The following is a 21936-nucleotide window of genomic DNA, read 5'->3' on the forward strand; positions in this document are numbered from 1 at the left end:
TGTTTCATTTGATTCACTTCTCTGTCTTAGTAGGAAAGCCGCATGAAATTATATATGTCATTATATTGAGACAAGAAAAGACAATTCATACATCATGATGCTTGAGGAGCAATGCACACACACACACTCACACCCTAGGTCAAATGCTTGTCTTTGACCCCACAGTCTCACAGGAACACCAACACAAAGAAATCAGTGATGCAAATCAAAACTTTAATTCTCCCACAAAAAAACCCACATAAAATGTATGAGCACCAATGAACACACACACACCATTTCATTTAGTTTTATACACACAAAATGGAAAGGCAAACATCATTAGGCAAGTTTGTTGTTCACAAATACAGAGATACAAAAATTAGAAGATGGAATTCAGAAGAAATGTTCAAGGGTAAAAAAATATTTTACGGTGCACAAAGCTTTCATACCCACAATAATGACATTATTCAGGATACAGCCTCAGTTGCCTTATTGATTAAAACAAAGTACGTTACTGCTTAGTTTGTGCTGTTTGCATGAAAATGGATCGATGGCAAAGAAATCACAAAAGACTGCAAAACGTAACTTATAACACCACAATTATCACACAGCAGAGGCAAACCTTGGTAACTGGGGTCAAACGGTAACGCAAATCTCAAAAGTTACAGAAGATACTTGTTTGAACTTGACAGTCAAACACACAAAAAACTATACTTCAAGAAAATTACAAGAAAAAAAATTAGTGACATCATTATGATCACAAAGCAGAAGCAACTAGAAAATTGGGGTCAAACTGTTCAGCACTATAATGTCACAGAAGACACACTTTGAAATTGGCACACTGACCCAACAAATAGACAGCACTAATAAATTAATCACATCACAATGATCTCACAGCAGAAGCACTACTTGTAAACTGCAATCAAACTGTACAGCACATCTAAATGCCACAGTAGAACATGTCTCTTTAACACACACACACACAATCAAGAGATAGCACATAACAAATGAATCACATCTTAATGATCAGCAGAAGCACTACTTGAAAAACTTGGCACACCCACACACAAAAATAAACAGACGGCACAAAAAAAACTTTAAAATTACAAAACACATCCGTTTAAACTTTGCACAAGAAACCATAAGACAGACAGCAAAAATAAATGAATCACATCTTGATGCTCAGCAGAAGCACTACTTGTGAACTGGGGTCAAACTGTACAGCACTACTTAAAACTCACATTCACAGGAGAACACCTCTGTAAAAACTTGGCACACCCACACACAAAAATAAACAGACGGCACAAATAAATTAATCACATCAAAATAATCACACAGCAAAAGCACTACTTGAAAACTGACGTCAAACTGTACAGCACAATTTAAAAATCATAAAATGCCTCTGTTTAAACTTTGCACAAGAATCCATAAGACAGACAGCAAAAATACATTAATCACATCTTGATGCTCAGCAGAAGCACTACTTGTAAACTGGCGTCAAACTGTACAGCACGACTAAAAAAAATTACAAAACACATCCGTTTAAACTTTGCACAAGAAACCCAGTGCCACTATGAAACAACAACAACATGATTTTTGAAAACACATACACACATACGTTCTGGACACCCCCTGAATATGTTGATTTAAACATATGGAAAATGTAACAAAGTTGTGCAATGCAATAATGACACAACGCAGTGACCCCAAAATGTGACAGGGGTATCTCAAACTAGATTCATGTTGGCTATCAACTACAACTACCCTTGAAGTTTTCATAGTTACAAAGCTTAAGATTCAATAACATCTGAGATAACTTCAACGTTAAGTTTTATGAAACAAACATGACTGCATGCCCCCTGTGACCCCAAAACTTGACAGGGGTCAATCAAACTTAGGTCAAGTCTGGAGATTATCAAACACTAGAAGTATACAAGGTTTCAAACCTGTGGCTTCAAAAACATCTGATATAGCTTCAACGCACAAGTTTTAATCCAATGAAACAAACATGACCCCGCTGTGACGCCAAAATTTGAAGAGGGTCAACCAAACTGAGGTCACTTTGTAAGATCTTTCTTTATTTGGTGTTTTATGTCGTTGTCGACCATGAAGGTTATATCGCGACGGGGGTAGGGGGGAGATGGGATAGAGCCACTTGTCAATTGTTTCTTGTTCACAAAAGCACAAATCAAACATTTGCTCCAGGGGCTTGCAACGTAGTACAATATATTACCTTACTGGGAGAATGCAAGTTTCCAGTACAAAGGACTTTGTAAGATCATCGAACCCTACATTTTTCAGAGGACTAGCTTGAAAAACAACCAAGCTAACCTCAAATGTTAAGTTTTTTGGCCGGATATATGGATTGACACATGTATATGAATTCTTAGACTCGCCAATTACTCAGGTGAGTCAATAAGAGACGATTTGGAAAGAACAACAACATGATTTTTGAAAACACATACACACAGGACCCTGAATATGTGCAGAGAAAAGTCTGTGAGTGAACATCATACAGCACTAATGAACAAATTGAGAAGGAAAAAAACCCATGCAGGTGGAAGGTAGAAGACATAAATCAACACTTCCTCATCAGTCCTTGCACACAACACACACAAAATGTACATCTTCTGCCGAGACCTCAGCTCTCGTCATCTCCACCCCAGCACAGTCAAAGTGGCACCAGGAGTGACATTTCTCACTCTGCACCCAGTCTGCCAAATCTGGTTTTGAGCAAAATGGCATGCCGCACATGTTTTTTTCTCGAGGACGTCCATGTTGCAGAAGCCTCTGATGACTGTATTTTCTGAACATCTGGCAGTGACATTGTCGCATCACAGCCACTGGAATGTTTGCCAGCAGCGACTCAGCATTCTGCACACAAGTAAGCAACAATCATAGCAATTTAACAACTCATTGAGGTCTGGATATATTAAAAAACAACAACAACAACAACAACAACAACAACAACAACAACAACAACAACAACAACAACAACAACAACAACAACAACAACAACAGATCAAGTGGACACTTACATAATTAACTGAGAAATACTGAGAATTCAGAGCGCAAAATGATATTTCTTTATCATATTATATATATATGCTGTTGTAACTATAGTGCTTTCTACTGGAATTAAGAGAGGGTACAAGTTCTACAACTGACAGATGACACTTGTTAAGTGTTACGATTAATCTGCATGAACAGTACAAAATGAATTAATTAAGTCTAAGCAAGACCAATGTTGTAGGAATCAAAGGAACAAGGAAGTTTGGGGGCAAATATTGAAACTAGTTATATAAGTATATATTAATGAACCTAATTAGCTTCTGTCTGAAGTAACTGAATAAATTTTAAGCCATGAGTTGTCATTGTTCAGATTAATTTTAAGCAAGATTAGTGTAAAGTTATGAACACCTTCATCTTTTATTACAATGATAGCTGAGCACTTAAAGTTAAAGAATATTCAATTAAATTGTAACTATGTCACGGTGTAACTGTAAAGTTATGAACAACAAAAGGTAATAACTTATTTTTCGGCCTGTGTTTAAGGTTTTAACTTGATTTCTGACTGGTTGTTGACATGGAAACCAAAATGTTTGACATGGATATGTTTTTGTTGCATGTCTGTGTTATTATAACTAGAGTATTACAGAAAAAAGTACAGAGAATGATACGAATCATTTAAACTTTAAAGGACTGAAAATGCATGACTCTAATGGCAGGCACACAGCTCGTATTACATGGACGATTGTTTAGGAAACCTGTTACACATTGAATTATCATTGATCACACATGGTTGCATAGAACTTTGAAACTGAGTTTTATTCACTGGATGGACCATAGAACATGTCATCTGATACTTTCAGTCTCAATGTCAACAGAAATTTGGCTGACAGTGACACTGACAGCCATGGAATCAAGAACAGTTGAGATAACCACAACTCATTAACTGTACAAAAATAAACATGCGAAAAAATAAATAAAACAACATAGCGAAATACTTTCAGTCACGTTTCATAACTACGAACTTACCTCTTGTTTGCTGGGTATGCAGAGAACGTCGTTTAAGTCCAATCCTGGAAAGTTCACGAGCTGAAACTTCTTTTCACGCACCCACCACTTGAACTTCGAAGACTTCCCATCTTCAATGTGGTCCGTACGTTTTGTTTTTAGAAACAGCACAATATTGTCATATTTCTTCTGCGTGAGCACGGTTGTATTTTCTGCGTAAGTTCCACGACAAAACTGTCCACCTCTTCCCTGTGGTCACCCATCATGGTCAAGGGCGAGAGGCAGACTGGCGATCAGACTGGCATCGCTAGTCGAAAGGAGGGCCATTTCTAGAATGAGTCGGTGCGTTTCCGGAAATGACGCGCTTTGTTGGAAATCTACTGAGGCGTGACGAAGTCCCGCGAGATTCCAACTCTGCCCCGGATTCTTACTATGCGCCCAACAAGACAAGACAAGACTTACTTCCCTTAAAATGTGTCTAGGGACGCTTGCGCATGTGCGAAAAGTCGTTATCATGTGACATGTGACAAAGAGGGGGTTACAAAACAAAACGCAGCTATTTCGCTCCTCTCTATCTCTTTCACCAGTAAACACCCTATGCAAGACAGAATGAAGACGTACATTGCTGTTTTGACGATAATACTTTGCACTTGTGTGCAAGCACACTGGCAAGTGGTGCAGCAGTGGGCTCCAACTAGTCCGCGCTACGAACCGACGTGGGAATCGCTTGACCAGCGTCCCATCCCGCAATGGTATCAGGAAGCCAAGTTCGGCATCTTCCTCCACTGGGGACTATTCTCCGTACCGGCCGTCAAGGCCTGGCTCTGGTACCTGTGGAAGGGGCCGAATCCGGAGTTGGACATCGTGCAATACATGCAGAACAACTACCCGCCGGACTGGACCTACGCTGACTTCGGCCCGCTCTTCAAAGCAGAGTTCTTCGACCCCTTCCAGTGGGCGGACATCTTTAACGCTTCGGGTGCCAGGTATAGCTCATTTGAAACCCTTTGTTACTTACATGTTCCCCTGTATTTAAAAAAAGCACACGAAAAAACATATGTGCATCTATTGCTGTGTGTTTCTCTCAGAATTGATTCATGGTAATCAGACCACTATGATTTTAAGAGTCGAATAAGTGTTGCGACTTAGATGCTGAAATTCATAATGACTACTCTTTCAAACAGCACAGTAACACTCCTCGGCAAGACCTCACGGCATGCTATATCACATGTTTTATCAGTAAAATTCCATGTCAGTGCATTCTTTTACACTTGCATGTGATTACAACAGGTGTTGACACCTTGCTGACTCAGTGTCTGTATGACGAAAAGGAATGTCATGTGGTTATCCTGTGACCCAGTAGTGTGTGAGGGTTGTTAGAGGGAAATGTGTTTTTATATTATATGAAACTTATTTGTTTTTATGAAGACCTAATTGATATACCCTCTCTCAAACAAACAACAACTTTATTTGAAATATGATAATGGTCCGCTTACCAGAAAGCGATGTGATTTGTCACGGTGCTTTTATGCTTGTTTGCAATTACATAAACTACCTTCAGATCTCTGGCTGCTGCGGTAAGGGTGAACCTTCGATAGCGAAAGACAGACTTGACTTTATGGGCCTGTTCTGATGGAGGCTACTTGACAAACAGCTAGGATATAATCATATATATATGATACTAGAATGAATACCCGCTTCGCCGGGAAGAAGTAGAGCCGAATACCCGGCCGTCGCCGGGGACCCGGCTTTGCCGGGTGTACGCCGCCATCGCCGGCGCACGAAGGAAGGGAGATCTAAAAATAGTAACGTGCAGTGACCTTCTAAATATAGTAACGTACAAACGGGAATATGGATTGACGCCGGCGCACGAAGGAAGGGAGATCTAAAAATAGTAACGTGCAGTGAAAAACGAAAATCGGTTCAGCGCTGCGCGCTGAGAGCACGTGTTGAAATATCTCATCGATCAGGTTGTGTCCGGGGTCTCTGTGAATAAGCCCACCAAATTTGAAGCAGATCCATCGAGAACTTTGGCCGTGCATCGCGAAGACACAGACAGACAGATACACACACAGACACAAGTCGTATATATATATAGATGCAGCTCATTTTAAATTTAGATAAAACAAACTAGTAGCGAAGCTTAGCTGAATTATTCCTCTTACAGCATGCAAGATCTTGCATACTGGTTTATCCAACCATGCTTATTGACATTCACCAGTCTCCCAGGCAGTAAATTTATGACAATTGAATTGACCTCATTTTCATGTGGCTGCCTACAAAGGTCTAAGCTGCAGGTAATGCAAGTGTGCTATTAACTTAAAATACAATAATGAAAAAAAGACTGTAGGCTATACTAATAACAGAGATAAATCATGTTTTACACCTTCACAGCAGCAAAGCCATTCAGGGGTGTGTGATACGGGGTGATGTCCTGTCTGAGTCTGGCTTTATACCAGGACTGGGTGGCCGAGGGGTAACGCACTTGCGAGAGGTTGCGAGTTCGACCCTGGGTCAGGGCGTTAGCAATTTTCTCCCCCCTTTCCTAACCTAGGTGGTGGGTTCAAGTGCTAGTCTTTCGGATGAGACGAAAAACCGAGGTCCCTTCGTGTACACTACATTGGGGTGTGCACGTTAAAGATCCCACGATTGACAAAAGGGTCTTTCCTGGCAAAATTGTATAGGCATAGATAAAAATGTCCACCAAAATACCCGTGTGACTTGGAATAATAGGCCGTGAAAAGTAGGATATGCGCCGAAATGGCTGCGATCTGCTGGCCGATGTGAATGCGTGATGTATTGTGTAAAAATATTCCATCTCACACGGGTTCTAGGCTGTTCTTTTTTAGGGTTACTTCCCCTTAAGGGGTGAAGCGTAGTTCAGCGTCTCGGCACTTAACACTTTCGTGACGGGATGCGACTATATTAGTAATAGCGCTGCAACGCCCACGGACGGGAAGCGACTATTTTAGTATTAGACATACAAGGTACACGACTCGTGATTGCTTCCCGGTTTTTGAAGCTTGCAAATAAATTGAGTTGTTTCCCTTGATACACTTGGCGTCCCCTTCTGCCATTTGCAAATCCGCCTGATTTGTGTGCGTTTTTGAGGAAAAAAATGAATCAAAGGCGAGCCTTGTCTCGGGAGGAGATTCTTCGGATGTTGGACCTAGAGGATCCCGTAGAGCATGATTCGGACGTATCGTTTTCGCCTCACGAAAGCGATACAAGCAGTGAAAGTGAGGAAGAAACAGTCCCGTTGTTGCTAGTACGAGTCGGCAAACTACACGTGGTTGGCGGTGATACTGCTAGACGAACATGTATCTCGGAATCGTGCAGGAGCTATGGGGGCGTGGCAGCACTGATAACAATGGATGGCTGGAGCCTTCAAATCCTTTTGGAATTGTTCATAGGTGTACAGTTGGTACTTTGTTGTGAAAATGTGACTTATATTCAATATGGATTACCTAGACATCATTTGGTGAGTGTTAGATCTACAGTTTTGTTTCATTTGAGTCAGGATGCTGTGAGTGAATGCGTGATTTGCTTGTTTTTTTCTTTGTACTGTCTCCTTATTTCTGTGTACAATGTTAACAATATTTCAGCTAATTCATAGGTTTTACACCTTGTTTGGTTATAACATTATTTATAATACTTTCTGTTAAAAAATAACTTTTAAAAAAAGCAGTAGAAAATAAAACACACACAAAAAAACGTTAAAAAACACAAATTATCCCCCTTTCACCCCCCTTTCACCCCCCTTTGCTAAAACAAATCGCGTGACAAACTTATAAATAGCACGACTGAACTGGGCATCCATTTTTGAATTAGTACACACAATTTGGTGGTGATTGGACTTAATTCAAGCTTGCTAGACAGATTTCTTTACAGTTACTGATTTTTGGGAAGTTTCTTGGTGGCAAGCTTGGGCAGGCAGGACGTAAACGCCGTGGCAGTGCTAGTCACAATAGTGTTAAACCAGAGGTTAATGCTAGATGTGCGCGATATAAATTGCATAAAAATAAAGGAAAAAAATCCCTGCGCTTAGAACTGTACCCACGGAATACGCGCGATATAAGCCTCATATTGATTGATTGATTGATATTAGCTAATAAATTGCTATCTCTTGTATAACTGGTTATCAGCTGAAAGGCTATGCTATCTCTTGCATAACTGGTTAGCTCCTCTCCCCTGGTTATTGTATTTTCACATTGTTCTTTGCATGAATGCTGTTGCATACATGTGTGTTATCTAAAACTGACTCTTCTTGTGTGTCATTCTGTCTCAATGACCGAGAATGTCATTTGTAAGTAGACCAAGGCTTGGAGATTGAAGTTCAGACAACTAACTTGTTTGATTTGATTTGCCAGGTATGTGGTGCTGACAGCTAAGCACCATGAAGGATTCTGCATGTGGCCATCCAAGTATTCGTGGAACTGGAACTCCATGGATGTGGGGCCGAACAGGGATCTCGTGGGTGAGCTGCAGGTCTTATGCCATCATAGATTGCTTTGCTTTGTGCTTTGTGCAGCGCTGCAGGCCACCTGTTGGAGTTTCAATCTAAATGTTTAACCTCAAATTGTTGGTCTTTGGAGAATGATAGTATTCAGTTACTTAAACTTAAAGGTGGTTGTTTTGTGAGAATTAAATTAATATAATTTGTGGAGTAGTACATGTTTACCGAAAAAATTTCCATGCCAAGACTAACATTTGATCTTTCTCTGTTGATACAGCCATCAGAAAACTTTACTACTTTTTGAAGTGCCCCACAAATGTTTATGCAAAACATTTTGTATTGTGTATTTGTACAAATGTTATACATCATGTACAAATTTACTTTTAGTGTGGGATTTGATTAATAGCTGGCACCTATGTATAGGGGCGGAAAGTTAAATGTTAATTGTTACATTAATTATAAACTTATTTTCTATACATTTAATATTACACACTGGGATTATAAACTCTACTTCATTTATATTATAGTTCCGGTGATGAAAGTTATCATTCACAGAAGTTTACATGTATACTGTGCAAAGTAAACTCTTATGTCTATGCCACGTACTGTGACGCAGTCCACATTAAACGCATTCCACTGTTTCTCATTCCCAGGCGACCTTGCATCTGCTATACGTGCCAAGACGAACCTGAAGTTTGGGCTCTACCACTCTTTGTTCGAGTTCTTCAATCCGCTTTACCTGGCAGACAAGAAAAATAATTTTACAACTCAGGATTTTGTCAGTGTTAGTTTTTCTTTTGAATATATGCTTCCAATAATGTTGTTCTATTCCGGTTTTGAAGCTTTATGTCTAAGCACGTGACCACTTTTATAGAATTGCTATGCTTGTCACTTCTAATTATTCAGATAGTCTGTCTGCAACTGCAGGATTAAAAGTCTTTGTCACTTGCGTCTGCATAATAGACAATGTTTAGAAATTACTCATGTCAGATTTTTCATGACCTATGGAAGAGTTGTATTACTTGAAGGTGAGGCAACCTAACTATATAGCGCAGTGGTAATTACCAATGTAGACTTGCTATTGGCGCTCCAGTAAATAATTGATTCGATCAATGTTGTTCCCAGGCCTCCGTCTTTGGTCATTTACGCTTTGTTTTTTATCTGATGCATTGTTCTGACCCCAGCTCGAATGTCTGAAAGTTTTGGCACACCAGATGTCTTTCCGCACAATTATTTGTTTGCGGCGAGGACATTTTGACCGGTATATATATTTTTGAATCCAAGTCCAACTCCACAGAAGTGACTAATTATTGTCCTCTTTATCTGGGAACAACACTGCATGATATGGAGGGGGCACAGTAATGACAGATTTTTTTCTTTCAAAGACAAGCAGTTTTAAGTTCAGGTATTGTAGGGACAACAGCGTGTCTCCACTGGTAATTTCCACTAAGCTATGTGTCGCTAGCTTGCCTCAACTTAAAAAAATACAACTCTTCCAAGTGCCATAATATCCCTGACAGAGTTATGTCATCTATTGAGTCAGCTCTAAATTGGTCCTTAACCCATGATTAGGGTTTCTCAGTGTCTGAAGCTAGGGGGATGAAATAGGAATTGACACTCTTAGTTTTCGTTTTCTACACATGTATGAGCTACATGTAACATGCATGTTGTCTCTCACTGAAATGTCCCTGTTTTGCAACAGAGCAAGACCATGCCAGAGCTTTACGAGCTGGTGAATCGCTACAAACCAGAGGTCGTCTGGTCAGATGGAAACTGGGAGGCGGATTCTAAGTACTGGAATTCCACCAACTTCATTTCTTGGCTTTACAATGACAGGTCTGTAGTCTCTTTGTTGCGTTTATCTTTGTGCATGAATTAAATGTTAGTTTTATAGCTGAAACAAAAACCTGGAAATGCATGTATGCGTGTGTCTGTTTTGTTGTTATTTTTAGAGCTGAAAAGCACGAGTGCGTGTGTGTCCTCTGCGGTAGAGGTTCCCTTTTGAACTTCAGACCATTTCTCTTGACTTGCTAATCATTCATCTACACTGACACTCTTAACTTAAAGTACTCTGAAGGAGTTTGTATGGTTTACTTTCATTTGAGCATTTAATCAGTTAAAGTTCATCATAATGTGGTAAGTTCAAAAGAAAAGAGGTAAGTATTTACCTAAAAACCAAAACAAGACGGAAGAAACAAAAACCAACAATTTTGTTCTTATTGCGGTGCGCTGTTGTGTCAGGTCAGATCGTCTAAAACCAAGACGTGTCTTCGTGAGCGTCACTTTGAAAGTGATATCTCTTGCATCAAAGCAAAATTAAGTGTGAGAACATGTCACAATAGAAATAATTGTGTCAATACACATGTTCAAATATGGTAGTGATATATGGGATGCCTCTTTCGTGTATGTAGAGTAGCCTACTAGCAAGTAATCTTTGAAAATGCAGATCAGTGCGTGGTAAAATTTGTCAGGCGTGGGATTTTTTTCCCACCAACTTACAGATTTCAAGCATTTTCAACGCTCAAGAGATCATTCTTGATATCCCAAGATTCCATTAGATTGCATAATTTTGCTTTTGTTGTTTCGAAAATTAGATTTCAGGCTTTTGTGATCTCATATTATATGAGTTTGCTGGTATTTCTTCAGATTAATTTGTTTGCTTCATGCAATTGTTTTATGTTATGTGCTGTTTGTGTTAGTAATCCATTATGAAGACTCTGTGACACGTTTCTGCTGTGTGTACAGTCCTGTGAAGGACACTGTGGTGACGAATGACCGATGGGGCAGTGATACAAACTGCAAACATGGTGGATACTGGACTTGTCATGACAAATACAACCCAGGTCAGAGCTTTTCTTTGTGTTTTTGCTTTGACAATATATTATTGGTTTCTGTCAAGAAAAAAACAATGAACTGTGTGTTTAGTTAGTGTGCGCATGTGAGAGAGAGAGAGGGTGTGAGTGTGTGTGTGTGATAAGGCTAGCTATTACAGTTGAAGACTTTCACAAATCTGAGAAAATCAAGGCTTTGCAAGGAGGGAGTCTTAAAATGGAGGTGAATATACTGAGGTTATACATGAAAAATGTAAAAATTCCAGTCTTAAATTGGGAGGGGGATCTTTTAGGGGGGAGGGGGGTTCCACTGTATTACATCCAGTATTTCTGTACAAGTACGAATTCTGGCACTTGCAACAACAACAAAACGGTAACGGGTCAAATTGAGCCTTAAGCACTATGATTGATTTAAAGTTGTCAAATAGCTCAAACAAAATACGGTATTAAAGGTCTGTGTGACTAATTGGCGATTTCATTTCCAATATTTTCATACATTTTTTGGCAAAATGTCTGTTTAATGGGATGCCTGTAAGAGGATGTGTGTATATAAATGTGTGAATGTTATGGGATACCAGTCTACAATGAAAACAATAGTATTTCATTGTTCCCTTTCTTAATTTCTATGGTTTCATTCTTGGTGTTGTTTGCATGTTAGGGATGATCCAGAAGCACACGTTTGAAGACGCTACCATAATGGACAAGTACGGATGGAGCTACCGCGACCAAGTGCAGGCAAGCGACATTAACACCATGGATGAACTTACACAGCTGCTGGCTGAAGTTGTCAGGTTGGTCATTTTCGATGATGAAACTTGCAGGTTCTATTGTTACAGTAAAACCTCCCTCTAATGACCTTGAACATGTCCAGAAAAAATGGAGGGGTCTTTTGGGAGTTTGGGAGGTATAATTTTTTCACAGGGGAGGCAACTGTTGAGCAGGTCATTCTTTCTGATTTTTGGCCCGAGGTCTCAGTTGGTGAGCACACATTCACAGAATATGTACACAGCAATTCATTATTGAGTTGTCCTTCAAACTGCGCCTACCCAACCCCTCCCACCCCATTTCTCTCTCCCCCTCCCCCCTACTTCGAGGGCTTTCCTTCAATTGTAATAGCAAAAGGTGAGAAGAGGACAGCCGTAGGCCACTGATCTTGCACGCACTACATACTACAGACTACCACCCCTGACTCTTAATGCGTGACTAATGGCGTGCGTGTTCCGCCTGTGCAGGGTAATTACGAGTTTTGACACTCACTGGTATAAAGGTCAAAGTCGTTATTGACCCTATGTGGTAGGTCGGTTGTTTGAAAAAGGAGGGCGTCGTTCTTGGGACGTTAGTTACAGTGTGACAGGCATCCGTGCCGATAAATTCGGTCGGCAAAAGGAGGGGGTCGTTCTTGGGAGAGGTCGTTACGGGAGGTTCCACTGTACCATTAATATCTAAAGTGCGAAGAGATTGGTTCCTCATAATCGATGATGTTCGGAATAAACTCTGTCAAGTTTGTGTGGGGTGTGAAAGAATGAACACCCTTGCTTTTGGTGAGACAAACAATTGACATGTGCTCCTTGTCCACATGTTTCAGACACACCCCTCGTGACTGGCCCGTGGATTGTGTGTCTCAGTAAAATCAAGGGTATTCACTCTTGCAAAACCCATACAAACACGTCAGAATTTATTATTTCCAAAATGTGTCTATTCTCCCTCACCAGTATCTTTTTTTATGAGCCCTTTCTTCCCTTTGTTATTTGACACACTTTTGCATTCAATAATAGTTATGTTACACTCATTTACCTGAACATAAACACCAGCAAGGAAAATCTTCTGGATTGTATTCAGGGTTTGTTTATATTTGTCTTCCCACCTGCTTGAATCTTCTTTGCTTTTAACAGTGATTTACTTGATTTCACCTTTGAGGATCTTGGAATACAGGGTGACCCAAAAAAAAAGAGTACCCAAACAAAACGTCATAAATTGAACAAAAATAAAGCAATCTTCATAAAATTTATTTACACACACAAGTAGCCTCTGCGTGATTTGCACAGAAAATTTTACCGTTCTAGCTTGTCTTTCAGGAAAGTTATGCTCATTCTACAGAACATGCTCCAAATGGCCTCCGCGCCGCTGCAGGCAAACTTGAACTCGCCGTGCAAAGTTATCAATCACCCGCACACACTCCTGTTGCGAGATTCCGCGAATGGTTGTTGTGATGGCTCTCTTGAGTTCTGTGATTGTCTGTGGGTTGTTCCTGTAGACGTTGTCTTTCAGGAACCCCCAAAGATAGAAATCTGGGGGATTTAAATCCGGGGGAGGCCATTTGGAGCATGTTCTGTAGAATGAGCATAACTTTCCTGAAAGACAAGCTAGAACGCTAACATTTTCTGTGCAAATCATGCAGAGGCTACTTGTGTGTGTAAATAAATTTTATGAAGATTGCTTTATTTTTGATCAATTTATGACGTTTTGTTTGGGTACTCGTTTTTTTTGGGTCACCCTGTATGTATCTGTGTTTGGTAATTTTTTGTATGTAGTTATGACTGAGTTCTTCCTCCAGTATCCAATCAGAATTAGGGTTGGTAAATTGGATGTATGAGGCCATTCAGGTTGTCTACATTAATACAAATCCTTCATTAACCTTTGCCGTGCTTCCTGGGTTCACCTGTACCCAGAGACACACTAAAATCATTGTAACTCTGGAACCATTAAAGGTATCGTTTTGAAATTTTAAGTATCTCTCACACACCTAATTTGCTCTCTGTCTGCAAATTTTTAGTGTGTACATGACAAAACATCAGAATTAATTGATTATGATAATTTACATAAACACTACCGATGGCGCGGGTTCACACATACCCATACTTTTAAAGAGTAGTAGTGATTGTAACTATCCCTCTGCCGACGGCGCGGGTTCTGCTACACCCATAATTACCAAAGCGGCGGAACAGTGTCTGTCTGCCTGTTTGTCTCCAAGAGACTGTCTGTCTCTCTGTTTGTTTGTCCGTATCTCTCTGTCTGTATGTCTGTTGTCAGTTGCTCTGTCTGTCTGTCTGTCTGTCTATCCGTCTATCTGACTGTCTGTCTATCTGACTGTCTGTCTCTGTCTCTCTCTCTCTCTGTCTGTCTCTCTCTCTGTCTGTCTCTCTCTCTGTCTCTCTCTCTCTGTCTCTCTCTCTTAGTCTCTCTCTCTGTCTCTCTCTCTTAGTCTCTCTCTCTGTCTCTCTTTCTTAGTCTCTCTCTCTCTCTCTCTCTCTCTTTCTTAGTCTCTCTCTCTCTTAGTCTCTCTCTCTCTCTTAGTCTCTCTCTCTCTCTTTCTTAGTCTCTCGCTCTCTCTCTTTCTTAGTCTCTCTCTCTCTTTCTTAGTCTCTCTCTCTCTTTTTTAGTCTCTCTCTCTCTCTTTCTTAGTCTCTCTCTCTTTCTCTCTTAGTCCCTCTCTCTCTCTTTCTTAGTCTCTCTCTCTCTCTTAGTCTCTCTCTCTTTCTTAGTCTCTCTTTCTCTCTCTCTTTCTTAGTCTCTCTCTCTCTCTTTCTTAGTCTCTCTCTCTCTTTTTTAGTCTCTCTCTCTCTCTCTTTCTTAGTCTCTCTCTCTCTTTCTTAGTCTCTCTCTCTCTTTCTTAGTCTCTCTCTCTCTCTCTAGCTCTTTCTTAGTCTCTCTCTCTCTCTCTTTCTTAGTCTCTCTCTCTCTTTCTTAGTCTCTCTCTCTCTCTCTCTCTCTTTCTTAGTCTCTCTCTCTCTCTTTCTTAGTCTCTCTCTCTCTTTCTTAGTCTCTCTCTCTCTCTTTCTTAGTCTCTCTCTCTTTCTTAGTCTCTCTCTTTCTTAGTCTCTCTCTCTCTTTCTTAGTCTCTCTCTCTCTCTCTCTTTCTTAGTCTCTCTCTTTCTTAGTCTCTCTCTCTCTCTCTCTCTTAGTCTCTCTCTCTCTCTTTATTTGTCTCTCTCTCTATCTTTCTTAGTCTATCTCTCTTTCTTAGTCTCTCTTTCTCTCTCTTAGTCTCTCTCTCTCTCTCTTTCTTAGTCTCTCTCTCTTTTTTAGTCTCTCTCTCTCTTTCTTAGTCTCTCTCTCTCTCTCTTTCTTAGTCTCTCTCTCTCTTAGTCTCTCTCTTTCTTTGTCTCTCTCTCTCTCTCTCTCTCTCTTAGTCTCTCTCTCTTTCTTAGTCTCTCTTTCTCTCTCTTAGTCTCTCTCTCTCTCTTTCTTAGTCTCTCTCTCTCTTTTTTAGTCTCTCTCTCTCTCTTTCTTAGTCTCTCTCTCTCTCTCTTTCTTAGTCTCTCTCTCTCTCTCTTTCTTAGTCTCTCTCTCTCTCTCTCTCTTTCTTTCTTAGTCTCTCTCTCTCTCTTTCTTAGTCTCTCTCTCTCTCTCTTTCTTAGTCTCTCTCTCTCTTTCTTAGTCTCTCTCTCTTTCTTAGTCTCCCTCTCTCTCTTTCTTAGTCTCTTTCTCTCTTTCTTAGTCTCTCTCTCTCTCTTTCTTAGTCTCTCTCTCTCTCTTTCTTAGTCTCTCTCTCTCTTTCTTAGTCTCTCTCTCTCTCTCTTTCTTAGTCTCTCTCTCTTTATTTGTCTCTCTCTCTCTTTATTTGTCTCTCTCTCTATCTTTCTTAGTCTCTCTCTCTCTCTTTCTTAGTATCTCTCTCTTTCTTAGTCTCTCTCTCTCTCTCTCTCTCTCTTTCTTAGTCTCTCTCTCTTTCTTAGTCTCTCTCTCTCTCTTTCGTAGTCTCTCTCTCTTTCTTAGTCTCTCTCTCTCTCTCTTTCTTAGTCTCCCTCTCTCTCTTTCTTAGTCTCTCTCTCTCTTTTTCTTAGTCTCTCACTCTCTTTCTTAGACTCTCTCTCTCTCTCTCTCTCTCTCTCTCTCTTTCTTAGTCTCTCTCTCTTTCTTAGTCTCTCTCTCTCTCTCTCTTTCTTAGTCTCTCTCTCTTTCTTAGTCTCTCTCTCTCTCTCTCTCTTTCTTAGTCTCCCTCTCTCTCTTTCTTAGTCTCTCTCTCTCTCTTTCTTAGTCTCTCACTCTCTTTCTTAGACTCTCTCTCTCTCTCTTTCTTAGTCTCTCTCTCTCTCTCTTTCTTAGTCTCTCTCTCTCTTTCTTAGTCTCTCTCTCTCTCTCTTTCTTAGTCTCTCTCTCTCTTTCTTAGTCTCTCTCTCTCTCTCTCTCTCTCTCTCTCTCTTTCTTAGTCTCTCAGTCTCTCTCAGTCTCTCCCTCCCCTCTCCCTCCCCCTCTCCCTCCCCTGCAAGAGGTCGGTGAAGGGAGAAACTCGATGCAACCACTGAAGTAGCGCTGTGGGTTTCCCTGAACCCACCCCGTCGTTAGAGAAATAAACGGTAAAAACCCTCTTTCAAATGTATGGGTTCAGACAAACCCGCATCGTCGTTAGAGGAATAAACGGTAAAAAGCCTCTTTCAAATGTATGGGTTCAGACAAACCCGCATCGTCAGGAGTGTGTAGTCAAAAGCGGCATCCGGCAAAGGTTAAAGGTCATGCCACAGTTAGTTTCAAAGACTTATAGTTGTGATGTTCACTCTGCAGCTGTGGTGGAAATCTCCTCCTGAACGTCGGGCCCACCAAGGAAGGCCGCATTGCAGCCATCTTTGAAGAGCGTCTACGTCAGATGGGCCAGTGGCTGGGTGTGAATGGAGAAGCTATCTATGCCACTACTCCTTGGATCCGAGCCAATGATACTGTCACACCTGGTGTTTGGTAAGCAGTCTGCATTTCTTTAATTAATTTCCAGCTCTCCTCAAGTACTGGATGTAACAAATGTTCATGTGTCTTGCGAATGAGTGGAGCTTCCAGCTGGCTGCAAGGTATCTTTCAAGAAATGTTGTCCAGGTGTGTAGATATTTCACTGAGTGATGCAGTACAGAACAGGTTACTGTGCCATGGTACCTGTTCAGTCTGTGCCATGGATGCAGGGTTCAGATTTTCAGGGGCAGTACCATTTGAACAGTTTCATTACTTTATGTTGCTGTTGAGATACAGGGGTTTCTTGACAGTAATGTTTAGTTGGTTAGGGAATGAGTGAGGGAGAGAACCCAACAGGTAGGTTGGTTATGCATCATTCACAATTAAAGAAATTTTATAATCTGCCTTAAATGACAGATTAGTTGTAGCAACTGTGCAAACATATACAGAACTTTTATAAGAAAAAACACAGAAGCATTGCCCCTTTTACTTATTAAACTATGAAGTGGGATGTAGTTGCACAGGAGTCAGATTATTTTTTGATTGTAAATATGAATAAAGACCATGTACCACAGCAAACCAGCTTAATGGAGGATGAAAGTCCTTTCTTTATTTTCATGCATTTAGTGTTTTCTCAAGTGCCAGAAGACTATTTAGGTATTACTCTCATTTACTGTTGTTATCAATGTTTAGATGACTTGCATACTTCCTAATTTAATTTTCAATTTTTTTACATGCCTTGCATAATTAAGGTAATATAAGTCAAACTACTTCACCTTAAATAAACAGTGCCTTTGACAAAGGTCACAAGAGTTTTACAGTTTACTTTTGGCCTGCTCATCTTAATTTCCTTTCCTTTCTCCTCCGCACCAGGTACACATCAAAGAAGTCAGCCTCTGGGGACACTGATGTGTATGCCATCGTGCTTGACTGGCCTCAGAACGATACCCTTACGCTGGGTGTGCCTGGCATTGCGGCGGGTACCAAGGTCTCCATGCTGGGCTACAGCCGCCCAGTGTCCTTCACGCGCAACCCGCAGGGCCAGATGGTGGTCAACATGCCAGTCATTCCTTTCTACCAGATGCCCTGTGACTATGCCTGGGCCTTGAAGCTTCAGGGCCTGGCCAATGCCTGAGCAATGCTGTGTTCTTCTTTAATCCAAAAAGAGATAAACTGCTAACATTCCATTAAATCAGAACAAAAAACAAGAAGGGTAGGTAATTGAACATTTATTCTTGACAAAATAAAATGTATGTTTGTTTTGTTAATAATAAAAAAAACGCGGGTTAGGGGGAAGAATTTACCTGATGCTCCCCAGCATGTCATAAGAGGCGACTAATGGATTCTGTTTCTCCTTTTACCCATGTGAAGTGTTTCTTGTATAAAATATAGTCAATTTTTGTAAAGATTTTAGTCAAGCAGTATGTAAGAAATGTTAAGTCCTTTGTACTGGAAACTTACATTCTCCCAGTAAGGTAATATATTGTACTACGTTGCAAGCCCCTGGAGCAAATATTTGATTAAATAACATATTCTTACTACAACTCACATAAATAGCATTAACTTCAGTTTGATGCGTTAGACATTGAAGCACTGACCCTGGTAACAGGGGGAGATAACTCCCAAAACAAAACAAACCCTTGACAACGGGTCCCGGGAGTTACCTCCCCTCACCGGCTGCCCGCGCATGCGCTGGACATACTGCCGGTATAGCCATTCCCTTCTTCAACACGCTAGCGAATAGACGTGTTTGCACTCTGGCTGTTTTCTTCAGCCGCTGGCCTGCCACGGTAGGCCGTTGACCCTTTGAAGTCTGAACGCTTCTTGCCTCTACTACGGTGAGATCTTTCTTGTTTATCTTGTTTTGCCTTGCCGCCATTTGCAAAGTGTATTTTGTTGGGGAACTTGACTCTAACTTGTCGGAGTTTCTTGTTCTTCTCAACTTGGCTTATAACGGTCAGGGCACTGTTAGCTGGTGCCGGCCGCCATTTGCATTTTGTAATTGTTGTTGAAATTTTGCACTTCGTCTTACGAAGTTTTTCTGTTCGTCAACTTGGCGCTTTCAGGTAGGAGCACCGTTGTTTAGGTGCCTGCCTTCTTTTGCTTGATTATTTTTGGGTTGTGAAACTTTTTGCTCCGATTTCTGGGGTCTTTTGTTGTCTCAACCTACTGTAGGCAGAGCGCTGTGTTACAAGCGCATGCCGCCATTTGCATTTTTGTTTTGTCTGCCGGTTGCGGAACTTTTGACTCCGATTTCTGGAGTTTTTTGTTACTTCAACCTAGTGTAGGCAGTGCCCGGTGTTACGGGTGCATGCCGCCATTTGCATTTTAGAATTTTGTATTATTTTTGCGAAATTTTCTCGTTGTGACTTGTCATTTCGATGGCGGACAAGGGGAAGAGCTCTGCCAAGCAGGTACCGGTGGGGTCGCCGCTGGGCAGTTCTGGGTCTGCGTCTTCGTCTAAAAGTAAATCTAAGAAGTCGCGTTCGAAAGATAAAGATAAAGTTTCGCCGGCGAAACGACCTCTGGTCAGTGTGTTTGATCCGGTGAGCAAGGAGTCGTTGCGTGTTTCGATTGATCCTCCTGCTAGCATGCCTGTGTTGTCGCCGCAGGAGAAAGAGACTCAGGCGGTCTCGCGCGATGAATTGTTTGCTCTTTTTTCTACTTTCAAGGATCAAATGAGGGAGATGCTGGCTACTGACAGGGGTGTGTCTTACTCCACCATTCCAGCTTTGCCTCCAGGGGTTGGCAACGCTGCCTCTTTGTCGAGGATTCTTCCTTCTGCTACGATTACGTCGGCGGACGTTGCTGATCCTCAGCTTTCGGCTTCGGCCGATCAGGTACGTGTTAGTGGAAGTTCGGGGTGTTCGGCGCAAATGCGTGCTGCTCATCTCGACGGTTATTCCACCCTTGACGCTGGGGCCGGTACGTCCGGTCCCTCGTACTCAGGTTCAACTGCTTCGGCAAAGGGATTTCCGGCCACAGGATCTCTTCCGAGAGATCGTGGCACTTTCATTTCGTTACCATCGACTTCCGGTTCACAGCCTACGGGGGTTCCGGTCGTTGGTGGTAACGGCAATCCGTTTCCTGCCTTCACTTCCGCTCAGGCGGCTGTGGTCGGCGGGGGACAGGTTGGGTCGGCTTCCGGTCAAAGCACAGGTGTGTTTCCGGTCGCCTTTCCTTCCGGATTGCCAGCTACCAGTGGTAGCAGCTCGGCTATACCGGTTCCCCTTGGTGTGGTTACACAGGGTTCCGGTACGACGAGTTCATCAGTTCCGTTTAGGGACAATGATGGTTCCGGTCATGATCGGTCTTCATCGGACATCTTTGTTGATGATGGGGATGTTGACGAAGATTGTGGCGACTCTTCTGAGGCGGAACACAACTTTCGGGTTGAGAGGAGTTTCTCACGCGCGCTGAGTGCCGCCGCTGAGGTTACCTCTAGATATTTTGCGGAAGGGGTGTCAACTTCGTCTTCACGGCTAGCAGCACCTCCTTCCGCGTTTGGCGATTTCCGGGGGGACAGTGAGGCTGGTGTCCGCTTCCGGTTTTGGGAGTCTCCCTCTATAGCCTATCAGATGGCTAGGGTCCTGGGTGCCAATTCCGATAGCATCGTTCCTCTTTTAACTGCACATGGGGATGCGCCGGAGTCTGTTCAAAATTGGTTGGCATCGCCGAGTGATTGTTCTCGCATGCCGGCGGATTTGAACCGTAAACCTAGGCTGTACGGGAAGCCTGTTCATTTGATCGATTCTTTCGCGCTTCCGAGTTCCCCGCTTCAGGTCACTCCGGAGCTGGCGAACTTACGGAAGGATGGGTACAAGAAGGAGAGGCCTTCAGTCTGTACCGAAGCCGGCGTGATCGCGATTGAGGAAGCTGGGAGAGTTTCTCTCGAATTGTCTTCCGTGTCTGACACTCTTATTAGAGCGTTGTCCAGATCCATCTCTGTGTCGCTGGAGCCCTTTAAGTTCCGAGACGACGCGGTGGAAGAAGATGTTGTAACTTTGTTAGCAGCTCTTGCTGAGCAGACCGCAACTTCGGCCAAGTTGTACACGCAGGCCGTGATGTGGCGTCGCGAAGCTCTGTTGAAGGACTCGAGACTGTCGGATAAAGCCACTGTTGAGGCTTTGAAAGTTTCTCCTTTCGCGAGTCAGAGCCTACTGGGTCCTGAGTCTCTTGAGGCTCTCAGGCGAGAGTCTCAAGATGCGAAGGACTTGCATTTTGTTAAGCTGTCTGAGCTTGCCCTTAAGCAGGGTCAGAAAAAAGGTGGTTCGGCGCCGCCTTCATCTTCTCGCGGCTCTGGACAGAAGACGAGGTCGCACAGGGGCGGCAGCCGTTCTCGCCCCTACAATAAGAGACCTTCCTTCGGGAAGAAGGGGTCAGGTGGCAAGCCTAACCCCCAATGAAGGCTCCCCGATCCAGCCACTCCCCTAGCCCCTACCCCTTTGGTAGCGGGCGGCCTCTCAAGGGCCGTTCCAGCTTGGTTGGCTCTTACGAGCAACTCTTGGGTTACGGGAGTGGTTCGATCGGGGTTCCGGTTGCTCTGGTTGGAGGACAAGGCCCCTCTAACCAGGACAACACCCAGGTTCAAGTTCCCCGCCGATCCAGAGGCTTGTGCCGTTATTCAGGCGGAAGCAAGCGGTAGAAGAGGTCATCGATCGTCGGTCCCCTGGCTTTTACGGGAGACTGTTTGTCGTCCCGAAAGCGTCAGGGGGTTGGCGACCGGTGTTGGATCTGTCTCCCTTGAACGGCTTTCTCCGGAAAGTTCCGTTCAAGATGGAGACTCCAGCGTCTGTCAGGGAGGCCCTTCGTCCGTCGGACTGGGTCACTTCCATCGATCTGACAGACGCGTACTTCCACATTCTGATGCACAGGTCAGATCGAAAGTGGCTGCGGTTCCTGTGGGGCGACAGGGTGTTCCAGTTCAGGGCGCTGCCGTTCGGGCTTTCTTTAGCACCCTGGATTTTCACCATGATAGTGCGCCAGCTTTGCGCG

The 21936-nt window shown here is 42.5% G+C and overlaps 1 protein-coding gene and 1 long non-coding RNA gene across 2 annotated transcripts; one reads left to right on the forward strand and one right to left on the reverse strand.

Moving 5' to 3' along the window:
* Positions 1-192: 192 nt before the first annotated feature.
* Positions 193-4490, reverse strand: LOC138959206 (uncharacterized). The gene is made up of 2 exons (XR_011453656.1): positions 4018-4490; positions 193-2853 (listed from the first exon to the last, which is right to left on the reverse strand). It is a non-coding gene; the product is annotated as an uncharacterized lncRNA (long non-coding RNA).
* Positions 4491-4496: 6 nt separating this feature from the next.
* On the forward strand, positions 4497-18459 carry LOC138959204 (alpha-L-fucosidase-like). Its single transcript, XM_070330604.1, has 8 exons — positions 4497-4982; positions 8367-8473; positions 9106-9236; positions 10155-10288; positions 11198-11295; positions 11942-12074; positions 16786-16956; positions 17815-18459. Exons 1-8 carry the CDS (start codon positions 4594-4596, stop codon positions 18074-18076), a joined length of 1425 nt encoding a protein of 474 aa, XP_070186705.1. The 5' UTR covers positions 4497-4593; the 3' UTR covers positions 18077-18459.
* The last annotated feature ends 3477 nt before the right edge of the window (positions 18460-21936 follow it).

This window comes from Littorina saxatilis, linkage group LG2 (assembly GCF_037325665.1).
Source record: "Littorina saxatilis isolate snail1 linkage group LG2, US_GU_Lsax_2.0, whole genome shotgun sequence".
Taxonomy (NCBI): Eukaryota; Metazoa; Mollusca; class Gastropoda; order Littorinimorpha; family Littorinidae; genus Littorina; species Littorina saxatilis.

What these genes read in the sequence shown, in the direction of transcription:
- LOC138959204 (XM_070330604.1), top strand. Translation starts at nt 4,594, where the DNA reads ATGCAAGACAGAATGAAGACGTACATTGCTGTTTTGACGATAATACTT. An exon ending in TCTTGGCTTTACAATGACAG is followed by an intron (nt 10,289 to 11,197) that starts GTCTGTAGTCTC and finishes CTGTGTGTACAG; the next exon opens with TCCTGTGAAGGACACTGTGG. An exon ending in ACTGTCACACCTGGTGTTTG is followed by an intron (nt 16,957 to 17,814) that starts GTAAGCAGTCTG and finishes CCTCCGCACCAG; the next exon opens with GTACACATCAAAGAAGTCAG.